Below are 12,855 nucleotides of genomic sequence, written 5' to 3' on the forward strand. Positions count from 1 at the left end.
ACACACCTGAAGGCAGTTTGGGAAAAGCTCCCTTACCACCTTGATTTAACTGTGGACAGATTGTGGACAGTTTTTACATGTGTCAATCAAACCAAAAGATTCCAGCAGCATCAGCAAAATTCAACTAATATTCCCTGGAGCTCCCATAGAAACCAAACAGTGAATGAAACAAATAGAAAGGAAGCACAGGAAGACGTCAAATGTTTTGCAAAGCCTCCTTTGAGTCAGGCTCAACTCTTGGTAATTTCATGGACAAAACCATGCAGTTTTCTTGCTTTCTTCTGGGCAGCGATGTCTGTGGCAAACCACAATAATTACAAAATGATACATGTGCGTAGACATCACCTTTACGTACCTGTGCCACCATGTCAGATGTAAGTACACATATTGTGGCATTTGTGTGATAACTGTTGCTACTGAATGCCAGGTCAGTCTGTAATAAAGCCTCCCTCATCCATGATTTGATCATGGATGGGAGGGCCAACCTGGCTTGTATTACTGAGACCTGTATGGGTTCTGGAGTGGGAGTTGGCCTTTCTGAAATTTGCCCAGCTGGATTTTGAGTGTGCATCAGCTGAGACTCCGGGCCAGGGGTGGGGGTGTGGCGACTGTCATCAGGAAATCTCTTACGGCTTTCAGGGGTGCTGCCCCACAGGTCACCGGATCTGAGACCCTGTTCATTAAGTTGGGATCAGTTGGGATTGTTGCTGTTGTACCAGTCTCCTTGCTGCACAGCAACCTCCCTGCCTGAGCTCCTTGACTCCATTTCTGGGTTGGCAGTGGAGTTCACCAGACTTATGGTTCTGGGGGACTTCAATCTGCCTTCCCTAGGAATGCAGTCTGAGGTGGCTCAGGAGTTCACGGCTTCTGGGACAGCAATGGGCCTATCCCAGGTAATCCAGAGCCTGACTCAGGACAGTGGTCACACTGCAGATCTGGTGTTCCTGTTGGAGCAATGGCAATGTGATCTGAAATTGGGGGAGCTTTCAGTGGCCCCCTTGTCATGGTCAGATCATGCCCTGATTTCTATGGGATTTTCCAGTGCCGTTATCCACTGCAGGGAGGCTGGACCCATTAGATTGGTCCACCCCTGGTGACTGATGGACCTGGAGGAGTTTCAGAGGGAGCTGGGGGTTGTCCCTGTTGGTCTGCTGAATGGTCCATCTGAAGCCTTGATTGCTGTTTGAAATAAGGGGGTGGGCGAGGCCTTGGATCAGATTATGCCCACGTGACCTCTCCTGTCTCAGGGATCCCTCCCCGTGGTTCATGGAGTTGAGGGAGATAAAACGGGAGAAGAGACATCTAGAGTGTCACTGGTGCTCAACAAAGAACAAACTCAACTGAACATGGGTTAGAGCCGCTATTAAGGCCTATCTTGCGGCGGTAAGGGCGGTGAAGTGTCAGTACTTCTCCGCGCTTATTGTACCTGCAGCTCTGTTTTGGGTGACATGAGCCCTCTTGGGTAAAAGGGGCATGGGGAACCTCTTACAGGAGTGTGTGGAGGAATTTGCACAGCATCTGTTGGATAAAGTCTCTCAGACTTTTTTTTTCCCAGTTGGATGCTGGTCCTGTTACAGGTCCAGAGGAGATGCCTGTGGAGGAGTCTTGCCCAGTTATCTGGGAATGGTTTGAACCTATTGGACCTGAGGAAGTAGACAGGGTCCTCAGGACCATGAGCAAAGCCATTTGCTCTTTAGATCCATTCCCTTCCTGCCTTGTTAAAGCAGGGCGGGGGGTGTTATGTGAGTGGGTTCTAGCAGGGGTTAATTCTTGCTTGAGTGAGGGGGTTATTCCTTTACTTCTTAAAGAGGATTTGGTTCACCCTCTCCTCAAGAAGCCATCGCTGGACCCCACCATACTGGACAAAAATTATCCAGTATCTCACCTCTCCTTTTGGGGGAAGGTGGTGGAGAAGGTGGTTGCACAACAGCTTCAGAGGGCCTTGGAGGAAGCAGATTATTTGGATCCTTTTCAGTCAGAATTCAGACCTGGGTATGGGACAGAAACAGCATTGGTTGCACTTTGGAATGATCTCTGTCATGGGCAGGATGGGGGCTGTGCATCCACCTTGCCCTATTTGACCTCTCAGCAGTTTTCAATACCAACAAAAATGGTATCCTTCTGGGTCGGCTCAGAGGATTGTGGGTGGGTGGCACAGTGTTGTGCTGGTTTGCTTCTTTCCTTTGAGGTCAATTCCAGTCAGTGATGATTGGGAAGGAGAGGTCCTACCCTCGGCCCCTACTATGTGGGGTGCCACAAGGTTCAGTGCTTTCTCCTCTGCTCTTTAACATCTACATGAGGCCACTGGGTGAGCTCATCCATTGCCATTGGGTGAGGTATCATCAGTATGCTGATGATACCCAATTATTTATTTAGTTATTTATTAGATTTATATTACTACCCCTCTCCACCAATGGGGGACTCTGGGCAGTTTACAATAAAAAAGATAATAAAAACATCTAAGCCTCAGTCACAGTTAAAAAAACATAAATAAGATAACAAATATTAAATCCAAGAGGAGATGGAATCCCGATCAACAGGGGTGCTATGGCACCAACCACACCCAGGTGGAGCTGTTACCCTCCCCATCCCAAGCAAGGCAGCAGAACCAGGTCTTCAATTTCTTCCAGAAGTCTGGGAGCAAGGAAACCCATCTCAACTTCGGGGGCATGATATTCCAAAGGGTGGGTGCTGCTGCAGAGAAGGCCCACCTCCTGGACCCCGTTAGATGAAATTCCTTTGCTGATGGGGTCCGTAGCATGCCCTCTCTGCCTGACCAGGTGGGGTGGTTCGATGTTATGAGGATGAGACGGTCCCTCAGGTAGCCTGGTCCCATGCCATGCAGGGCTTTAAAGGTGATAACCAACACCTTGAATTGGATCTGGAAGCAAACTGGTACCCAATGCAGCTCACGTAACAGTGGTGTCACATGGGCTGATTTTACAGCACCAATAACTGTCCTCACAGCTGCATTCTGGACCAGCTGAAGCTTCTGGATACTCTTCAAGGGTAGCCCCATGTAGAGCGCATTGCAATAGTCTATATGGGAGATGACAAGGGCATGAGTGATTGTTCGGAGGGCATCTCAATCCAGGAATGGGCGGAGCTGATGCACCACCCAAAGATGTGCAAAGGCCCTCCTGGCCATGACTTCCATCTGCTCTTTGAGCAGGAGTCGCGAGTCCAGGAGGCACCCCCAGGTTCTGCACTGGTTCCGAATAGGGCAGTGCCACCTCATCCAGAACCAGAGATGACAACTTCCTGGAAGCCAAGGGACCGTCAATCCACAGCCACTCCATCTTACAAGGGTTCAGTTGAAGCCTGTTGTTCCCCATCCAGACCCCCACAGCCCCCAGGCACTTGGAGAGGGTGTAGACTGCATCACTTACTTCACCCGGAATGGAGATAAATAACTGGGTATCATCAGCATATTGATGATACCTCATCCTGTGGTGAAGGATGATCTCACCCAGCGGTTTCATGTAGATGTTAAATAGGTTTATCTCTACCCGTGCAAATTAAGCAATGCCATGAACGTCTTATCCATGCATGGAGGCTGTGAGAGTCTGGATGGGGAACAAACAGGCTTCAGCTGAACCCTAGCAAGACTGAGTGGCTCTGGGTTTTGGGGAGCACTGGTTCCAGAACTATTCCATCTTTGATGCTGGATGGCACTGCCCCATGCAGACCCAATGCGCAGTCTGGAGGTCCTCCTAGACTCACAACTCCTGCTCAATGAGAGGTGGCAGTCATGGCTAGGAGGGCCTTTGAACAGCTTTGTCTTGTATACTAGTTGCACCTGTTCCTGGATCAGCAGACCCTGCTTACAGTCATGCCCTAGTCACCTCCAGATTGGACTACTGTAATGTGCTTTACTTGGGGTTGCCCTTGAAGAGTATTCAGCTGTTTCAGAATGCAGTGGTGCGGGCAGTTATGTGCACTCCTAGAACAGTGCATGTTATACCTCTGCGAGCTGCATTGGCTGCCAGTTTGCTTCTGGGTCCAATTCAAGGTGCTAGTTTTAAGCTTTAAAGCCCTTCATGGCATGGGACCAGGTTATCTGAGGGACTGTCTCTCCTTGATTACATCAGCCCACCCTATTAGATCTGGCAGAGAAGGTATGTTGCGGCTACCATCAGCTAGGGACAGACATTTGGTGGGTCCCAGGCAATGGGCCTTCTCTGCCATGGCACCCATCTTATGGAACATTCTCTCCCCCCCCCCCCGCAAATGAGATTAGCTCCATTCCTTTTGATGTTCCGGAAGTCCCTCAGGACCTGCTTATGTCACCAGGCCTGGGGCTCCCAGAGAACCAGAGACATGCTTAGATGGCTCCAGGTCCAACTCTACATTTTGAGATCATCCAAGGTCACCTAGGAACTGCCATGTAGCTAAGACTCGTTCTCTTTACTATCCTGTATAACCAACCATAATTTATTTTTTTAGTATTAGGATGATCTTTCACAGTATTAGGATGATCTTTGGTGCCCTCTAGATTTATGTTGGAAGAACAATTCCCAACATCCCCAACTAATATAATATTATGGAATCTGGATGGCTTAGAATTACTGTTTGCAGTCCAGCATATCTGGAGAGTGCCAGGTTGGGGGATGTTAATATAGGATATGTTCTATATAATTCACTGCATGTTGTAATTAAAACACTGCCCAAAAGAAATATGGCACACAGTCAGTGCAAATGACTGAAGTCATGCAAGCACCCTAAATTTTCTGATTCAAATACACATTAAATTAAAAAAACAATTGTTTTGAAATAGCAATGAGTATTTCAAGAAGTTTCGCTCTATTGCTTTTTCATCTATGGCTGTGTTTTGCACCCTTACCTTAAAAAAGCCATGTTTTCTGTTGCGTTGTCCTAACCACAAATTGCTTTCTGGAGTCAAATTTGTTTCTGGGCGATCTATCACACGTTCATAAATCCTGTAAAGCAAAATGGTGTGGTTAGAGAAAATTAACAGCTCTTTTTTTAAAAAAAAAAAAACCTTTTAAAAAGTTGATGTTAAATATAAAAAGCAGTAATAAAAAGTGATAAAGAAGATGCAACCCGAGGGTAAATGAAACTATCATACGTCCATATTATAGCAGCATTAAATGCAGTGGGCAGAGAAGGGCCTACAGAATTTTGAGTAAAGCCCCCAGTAGTTTCCCAAAGAGTGGGAAAAACAAAGGTGGTAAGTCCGTAAGCATGCTGCTTTGATGATATCTTTGTCATCCATTGGTAGGTGGGATATTAGATTCCAAACCTCAGTGTTAGGTGGGATCAAGAGACAACTCTGTGTCCTGATCCTTGGATACACCTTGGGCTGATCCCAATGGGACCTTGGTTTTCCAAGGATCTCTGGGAGATGAAATGCCAGAAGCAACACCTGGAGTGCCATTGGAGAAAGACAAAGAGGACATCCAACCAAACATATTAGTTCCTACATCATGTTGATAAGGGTGGAGAAATGCTGTTATTTCTCCACCCTGATTGTTTCCACAAACAGGTGCCCAATAGCCTTGTTTATTCGCTCCTGGGGGGGGGGGGTGAGCTGCAGGACCACCTAGAGGGCTATGATGAGAAGTATGCATGCTAAGATAATGTCATTTGGATGGGCTCAGAGCTGGACTTCGGGCAGGTCCAAATGAGTTGCCTAGGGTGCAGTCTTGTGAGGTATCTGGACTGAATTTGATTCCATTTATTTATTTGTTTATTTATTTGACATATTTTTATTACCGCCCATCTCCCCCACTCAGGGGACCCTGGGTGGTTCACAATAAAACAGTATAAAATACAATAAAATCAGAATAATATCAATAAATATACATACAAAATATAATAAAATCCAAGTGATGGCAGATCTAATTCCACCCAAAGGGTCCTGGAACTGGAACTGGTCCCAGCAGGACTAGGGAACCAACCAGCCCCAAGAGTCGCTGTTCCTCTCCCCACTCCAGGCATGGTGACAAAACCAGGTCTTCAGCCATTTCCTGAAGTCCAGAAGAGAGGAGGTCAACCTCACTTCCGGGGGAAGGATGTTCCTAAGAGTGGGAGTTGCTGCAGAGAAGGCCCGCCTCCTGGACCCCGCCAGATGGAGTTCTCTTGCAGACAGGGTCCGTAGTATGCCCTCTCTGCATGAGCGGGTGGGACGGGTTGATGTAATGGGGCTGAGACAGTCCCTTAGGCAACCTCGGCCCATGCCATGTAGGGCTTTAAAGGTGATAACCAACACCTTGAATTGAACCTGGAAGCAAACTGGCACCCAATGCAGCTCACACAGCAATGGGGTAATATGTGCTGATCTTGAAGCACCCAAGATCGCCCACGTCATGTTCACTGTTTCAATGTGCACTGTACATCGTAACGTTTCACATGCCATGGCGCTGATGCGTGTTTCTGTTTGGGAGGAAGCTGCTGTGAAACCTTGTACCAAGCTCTGTATCTATGTTCATTTCAATGGAATGTGTTTGGGTTATGTGCTCTGCTCAAGGACTTTTCCCGCAGACCATCAGAAGCCGTTAGGAGCGCCTAGGATTGTGAGCCTGGGAAGATTCTACTGGGGGAGGGATCTTGTTTGTACTGAGGGTTTTTTAGTTTGCACTTGGCGCACTTTTCCCATTCTCAGCTTTCTTTGTGAACCTGTATACTATTCTTTAATAAATCAGATATCTTTGTGATCCTGCTTATGAGTCTGATGGTGTTTAGAATAGGCAATCATTACACTGCGCAGCTGCATTTTGGACCAGCTGTAGCTTCCAGATACTCTTCAAGGGTAGCCCCATGTACAACACATTGCAGTAGTCTATATGGGAGATGACCAGGGCGTGAGTGACTGTTCAAAGGGCCTCTCGCTCCAGGAAGGGGCATAACTGGTGCACAACACAAAGTTGCGCAAAGGCCCTCCTGGCCACGACTGCCACCTGCTTTTCGAGCAGGAGTCGTGAGTCCAGGAGGACCTCCAAGTTACACACTGGGTCTGTCTGGGGCAGTGCAACCCCATCCAGAACCAAAGATGGCAAATTCCTAGGAGCTGAGGGGCCATTAACCCACAACCACTCCATCTTACCAGAGTTCAGCTGAAGGCTGTTGTTCATCCAGACCCCAACAGTCCCCAGGCACCTGGAAAGGGCAGTCACAGCATCACTTACTTCCCCCAGGATGGATTGATGATACCTCATCCCATGGAGACGGATGATCTCACCCAGCGGCTTCATGTAGATGTTAAAAAGGAGAGGGGAGAGTACCGATCCCTGTGGCACCCCACAAAGGAGGAGCCATGGGGCCGATCTCTCCTCCCCTATCAACACCAATTGGGACTGGCACTGGAGAAAGGGAGTGAACCAGCTCAACGCTATGCCGCCCACCCCCAACTCCCTGAGTTGCCCCAAAAGAATACCATGGTTGAGGTCCAGGATCCTCTGGAGGTGCAGTGCCACCACCTTCTCAACCACCATCCCCATAAAAGGGAGGTGGGAGACTGGACGAAAATTACCCAGCGATGGTTTCAGTAGGGTCCAGTGATGGTTTCTTGAGGAGGGGGCATACCAACACCTCCTTAAAGGCCATCAGAAACACCCCCTCCTGCAAGGATGTATTTACCATCAACTAGATCCAACCACACATCACCTCCCGAGCTGTCTTCACCAGCCAGGAGGAGCATGGGTCTAATTGACAGGTGGTGTCTCAGGTGGTGTCTATGACTCCTGAGTACCTTGTACTAAAAAAATTAATAAACTCAGAACAGGAGAAATTGTTTAGTTAATGACTTGGATGAAGAAGTGAAGGAATGCTTATCAAATCTGAAAATGAAACAAAATTGGGAGGGATAGCTAAAAAATACACCAAAACACAGAAACAAAATTCAGAAATAATCTTAATAAGTTAGAAGAGGATGGGGAATGCCATGCTTAGTACAAATATATGTGAAAAGGATCTTCAAGTTGTGGTTGATCTTACAAATCAAACTGAATATAAATATGAATATGACTTAGAAGCATGATATATCTGCTAAAAAGGCAACTGTAATTTGACAATCAACAGAAATATAGTTTCCAAATCATAAGAAGAAATGATTTTATTATATTCTGCATTAGTCAAACCCCACCTCAAGCATTATACCCAATTTTATTGGGTATAATATTATAAGTATTCAGAGGAACTGCCACGTGCAAACAAAGATAGTGGGAAAGATTAGGGGATCAAAATTATATGAGAAGAAAATGAATGAAGTAAGCATGTTTAGCCTTGAGAAAAGGTGACCGAAGAGCGATATTAGCATATTTTCAATATCTTGAGGATGTTACATAGAAGATGCTCAAGACCACATTGTGTCAGAGTGCTGGACATGGAGTAATGGTCTTAAGTATGGGAAGGGAGATGTTAGGAAAAATTTCCTAATAGCCACATCAGCTCAACAGTGGAATTAATCACAGAGGAAGTCATGGGTTCCTATTCACACAAAGTATTCAAGCAGATGATAGACAGACATTGGTAGGAATGCTTTAACTGGATTCCTGCACAGAGCAGAGCAATATATTTGAAACTCAAATATCTTCTACAAGCTCTGTTACTGTACAGTGATAGGAGGGGTAATGATCATGATGATAATATTGATAATGGTAATAATGAGGGAGATAATGATGCTGAAAAATAACAGTAATTAATGTAATGGTAATTATTAGCTGCCTCATTTGGGGCTATGTCTATCTTGGTACCTATTTTTCCAGTTTAGCTCATGGGAACACGACCTCTATCACAATTTTGAAAAACAAGTGGAGCCCTAACCCAAAGAAAGGTCTCCATTTTTGCATTAAAGTACAGTTTCTGAAATTGATGGCTGAAGAAGCAATGGCTAAAGGTGAATAAAGCAAGAGCTTCTTAAATCTCTCTCTGCTGCATACGTTTATATCTGTTAATGTTTTCAGTTAGCTGGTTAGACTCTGGTTAGTTGCTCAAAGTCACTTGGTGAGTGACCACATAAAACTAACTAAATAAATAGGAAAAGAGCATATTTGCCCAGAATAAATACAGCATCTTTTCATGAGAGTTCCCAAGCATGGGACAAAAAAAAAAAGTGAATAATTGTTTTTATATTGACAGTTGGAAAAACTAATACTGTAATAGCTGAATTCAAGCATTAATTAAGCCATTTTTTATTATTATTATATAGCTAACAATGCCAACTACTGTGTAAACTTCCACATGTACAACAAGCAAACTAGGGTTTAGAATTGCTTGCCTGTTTTTATTTTCCATCTGTTCAGCATAGTTGACATCTGTTTAAACATTAAAAAGAAAGGTATATTTTTATAAATCATGGTTTGCCCTGACATCTGAATACTGTTGGTGAAATTATTAGACACAAAGCATCAAATAAAAGAATAGTTTGAGAATTCCATTTATTAATTTCACCATTTATAATCTCTGCAAAAACTGTCTTCGTGTTATAGCTGACTATTTGTTCTGAAATGTAGTTTTTCAGGGAACAAAAATACCTGTCTTTTAATGAATATTTAGCAAAAAGTATTGCTTAGTGTGGTGCAGAGTGGTAGGCAGCAGTATTGCAACTGAAAACTCTCCCCACAACCCGAGTTCGATCCCAGCAGAAGCTGGATTCTTGGGTAGCCGGCTCAGATCAACTCAGCCTTCCATCCTTCCGAGGTCGGTAAAATGAGCACCCAGCTTGCTGGGGAAGGTGATGACTGGGGAAGGCAATGGCAAACCACCCTGCTATAGTCTGCCAAGAAAACATTGAGAAAGTGGCATCCCCTCAAAGGGTCAGACATGATTCAGTGCTTGTACAAGGGACCTTTCACCTTCACATCGCTTAGTTAAATAAAATTCACAGTATCATTTTCTGAACTGTTTTGGACCAGTTAACGAAGTAATAATATTTATATAATTATAATATTTATATAATTAATTCAGAAGGAGGAAACCAACAGAATATTATCATTTAAAACCTATGGTTTAGGAACACTAACTGAACTCAAAAGTGTTATTTGTATAATTATGAACATAACTGCGTATCTATATTGTAATTACAATCAAACCTAATTCCTTAGAATAGTGAGGCAAAAAACTATATTCAAAGTTGTAATCACTAATACTGCACTGAAGGGTTGCCCTTCACTTGCTTGGTAACAATTGACACATTTCCCCTTGAACTAATTTACCTCTCTGAGTACTAAAGCAAGTTGCCATCCATGAACTCTATATTTCTGAGATCATCAAAATAGTGAAAGTATTATCGCTATCAATATTTAAAGTGAGTGCATCATTTCTTCAACAACAAAATTCAACTTTTAAACTCTAATTAAACTTCTCAAATACCAAATTGCTTTAGGAGTCTATATAAAGCCTTTGGCATGCTCATCAAATAGCATATCAACCTTACCACTTTCTCTTTAGCATCATAGTGCAAATGTTTTGCATTATTTATTTATGACTTTGGTATTTTCTCTAGAGTGTGTCTAGTCTTCTCAAAATAATGGTCAATATTCCATGAAGAACTCTACCTTCTGTTAAAAACTAACATGCTTTCCCCAAAGGTTAAATCAAAAGAATGTACTGCTCTCTACAATACAACTTACAAAGAGTATTGCATTTTTATTTATCTGACCAAGCACAACTCTAGAAGAACTGCATAAGCTGTCTTCAATGACATAAGAAAAATGAATTTTCCAATACAGAAACACACAAATCAACATGTATTATGTTGCAGCTCAATAGTACACTATAAGGAAGACAAATGAGGCAGAGTGTTACTTGCAAGCTTTGGGAGAATTTAACAAACCCTTTGTGGATGATGGGCATAACTCCTCTTCCTGACAGTCTTTCAGAAAATCCCATTCATAAATGTAGCTTGGTAAGTAACTCAAGATTCCACCCTTTTCTCCACATATCACTCTAATTCTATTTCTGAAATATCTACCTACTTTCTCCTTCAGTCGATCATTTGGGTTAATTATGAAGGACTTTTGTGGGGGGTTTTCCCATATAACTGATGTTTAAGATATCACCAGAACACACAAGACTTTTTCTTCTTAATTCCTACAAAGTTTTGATAACTATATTAGGATTGCATTAGACTATCTGATTTAATATGTTGGGGCTACTAATAAAAATAAAGACGTACTAAAGCAAAATACCATCTGATCAGTCTCTCTCTGTCTCTCCCTCCATATACAGGGAACACCAGTGTGAATCATCCAATTTTTTTGTGAATGGCTACTGCAATCACAGTAATTTCATCAGCCAATTCATTCATTAAACTTTCCAGAAGCCAGCTGTGGTTTAGTGGTTTTGGGTACAAGGAATCTAAATACCAATCCTTAATATCTCTTGTTCAGCTTAGACAATAGACAAAAAGCAAAGAAACAAATTAAAAAAAGATCTTGAAAAGGAAGACTGGGAAAATAAATGATCTGCTCCATTACAAGACTGCTTCACAGTTTGCATTTGCTTACCCAAATACATGCAAGAATGCAGTCATTTTTCTCTGTGTAAATCAGTTTTAAAAATGTTTATTAGATAAACAGTCACCAATTTAAGGGCTAGGAAAGGCAGAACCCTGGATATACAGCGTACATCCCAATTTAAAAGTACTAAATGTAAGATTTAAACATTATACCAGGAAGAGCAGTTGATGTTAAGAAACTGGTATAATTCTGTCAAATACTTTTCTCCAACTGATAAAACCTAGAAGTGATACTCCAGGTTACAACTGGGCAAAACACTATTAAAAAAAAATAATTGCCAGGTTCGTAAAGTTATGATTTAAGTTCCTTGTGCGTGTGATGAAACTGGATTTCAGATTTATTTATTATCCCACCTTTATTTTTTTTATAAAATGCTCACATTTTCACCCTTAAAAGCTCACAAACCAGCAAAAAGGTGAAAAAAAAATCACCCTTAGTCCTTCCTGTGACATCATCCCTCTTTCAGCGATATACCCAGCTGGTCAGGAGACTGCTTCTCTGCCTTTTGGAGTGTTACTCACTCCTGATGTAGGTCATTCATCCTTTGCATCACAGAAGCTTCTGTGCTAATTGTGATTTGAATCCCAATAAAACTATTTCAAATGTAGGACAAACCCCTCCAAAACTGAGGCTAAAAATAGAAATAGGCTATGTTGTTTGTATCTGAAGTAATCCTAGACAACATGCTCAGAAAAGTATTAACTCGCTCAGTTATCATTCTCCTCTGTTCAGTACTAACCAGGAGTCTTTAATGGTGTCCCTGACCATTTTTAATCAGACTTAAGGAAGAAGAGGAGAAGCTGGTTAGTGCAGAGTTTTTCTTCAAGAAGTAGAAATAAACCAAAAGAGAGAATGGATAGGAGGGAAAGCAGTTTTTAAATATGACAAAAATGGCAAAAGTTAAAAATAATGACAGCTCTAAAAATGTCACTGTTTAATAATGAATGTGACAAAAGACATTAATCCATTTCCAGAAAAGATCAGATTCCAAATGGGCCTTTTGCTACAGACAATGAGGTGCATCAAACTGGTGTTCCTCTGCTCACTGCAGCTTCCATGTACCAAACAGGGAGGAAAGAAGCAAGTGGACACAATTCTTTCTCCCCGTGCAGACCTCCTGGGAACTCCCACTTTACCAGAGAATTTGAGAGCCTTTTGGAGAACATTTCATAACATAATGAAAAGTGCCAAGAGAGAATTATACAACCTCATCTCCTTAGTAAGACTTTGAGCAAAATAGGATATTCTTACATTTGTTCTCAAATGGGGCTATATATTTCCACAACTCTGAAGCTTGCAGGAACAGGATTTGACTTCACTGCAACATGATTGTTGCTTGCTGAAGTAATCTCCCTCAAAGCGGGAAGGTGCAGAA

General features: G+C 42.9%; 1 protein-coding gene across 2 annotated transcripts in view; it reads right to left on the minus strand.

Moving 5' to 3' along the window:
* Window positions 1–12,855, minus strand: part of NELL1 (neural EGFL like 1) — a 545,320-nt gene that overhangs the window by 365,995 nt on the left and 166,470 nt on the right. For both annotated transcript variants that reach the window (XM_063289567.1, XM_063289568.1), the window contains exon 5: window positions 4,844–4,940. In XM_063289567.1, the coding sequence (XP_063145637.1) occupies window positions 4,844–4,940 (97 nt within the window). The remainder of the gene's footprint in view (window positions 1–4,843; window positions 4,941–12,855) is intronic.

This window comes from Candoia aspera, chromosome 1 (assembly GCF_035149785.1).
Source record: "Candoia aspera isolate rCanAsp1 chromosome 1, rCanAsp1.hap2, whole genome shotgun sequence".
Classification (NCBI taxonomy): Eukaryota; Metazoa; Chordata; class Lepidosauria; order Squamata; family Boidae; genus Candoia; species Candoia aspera.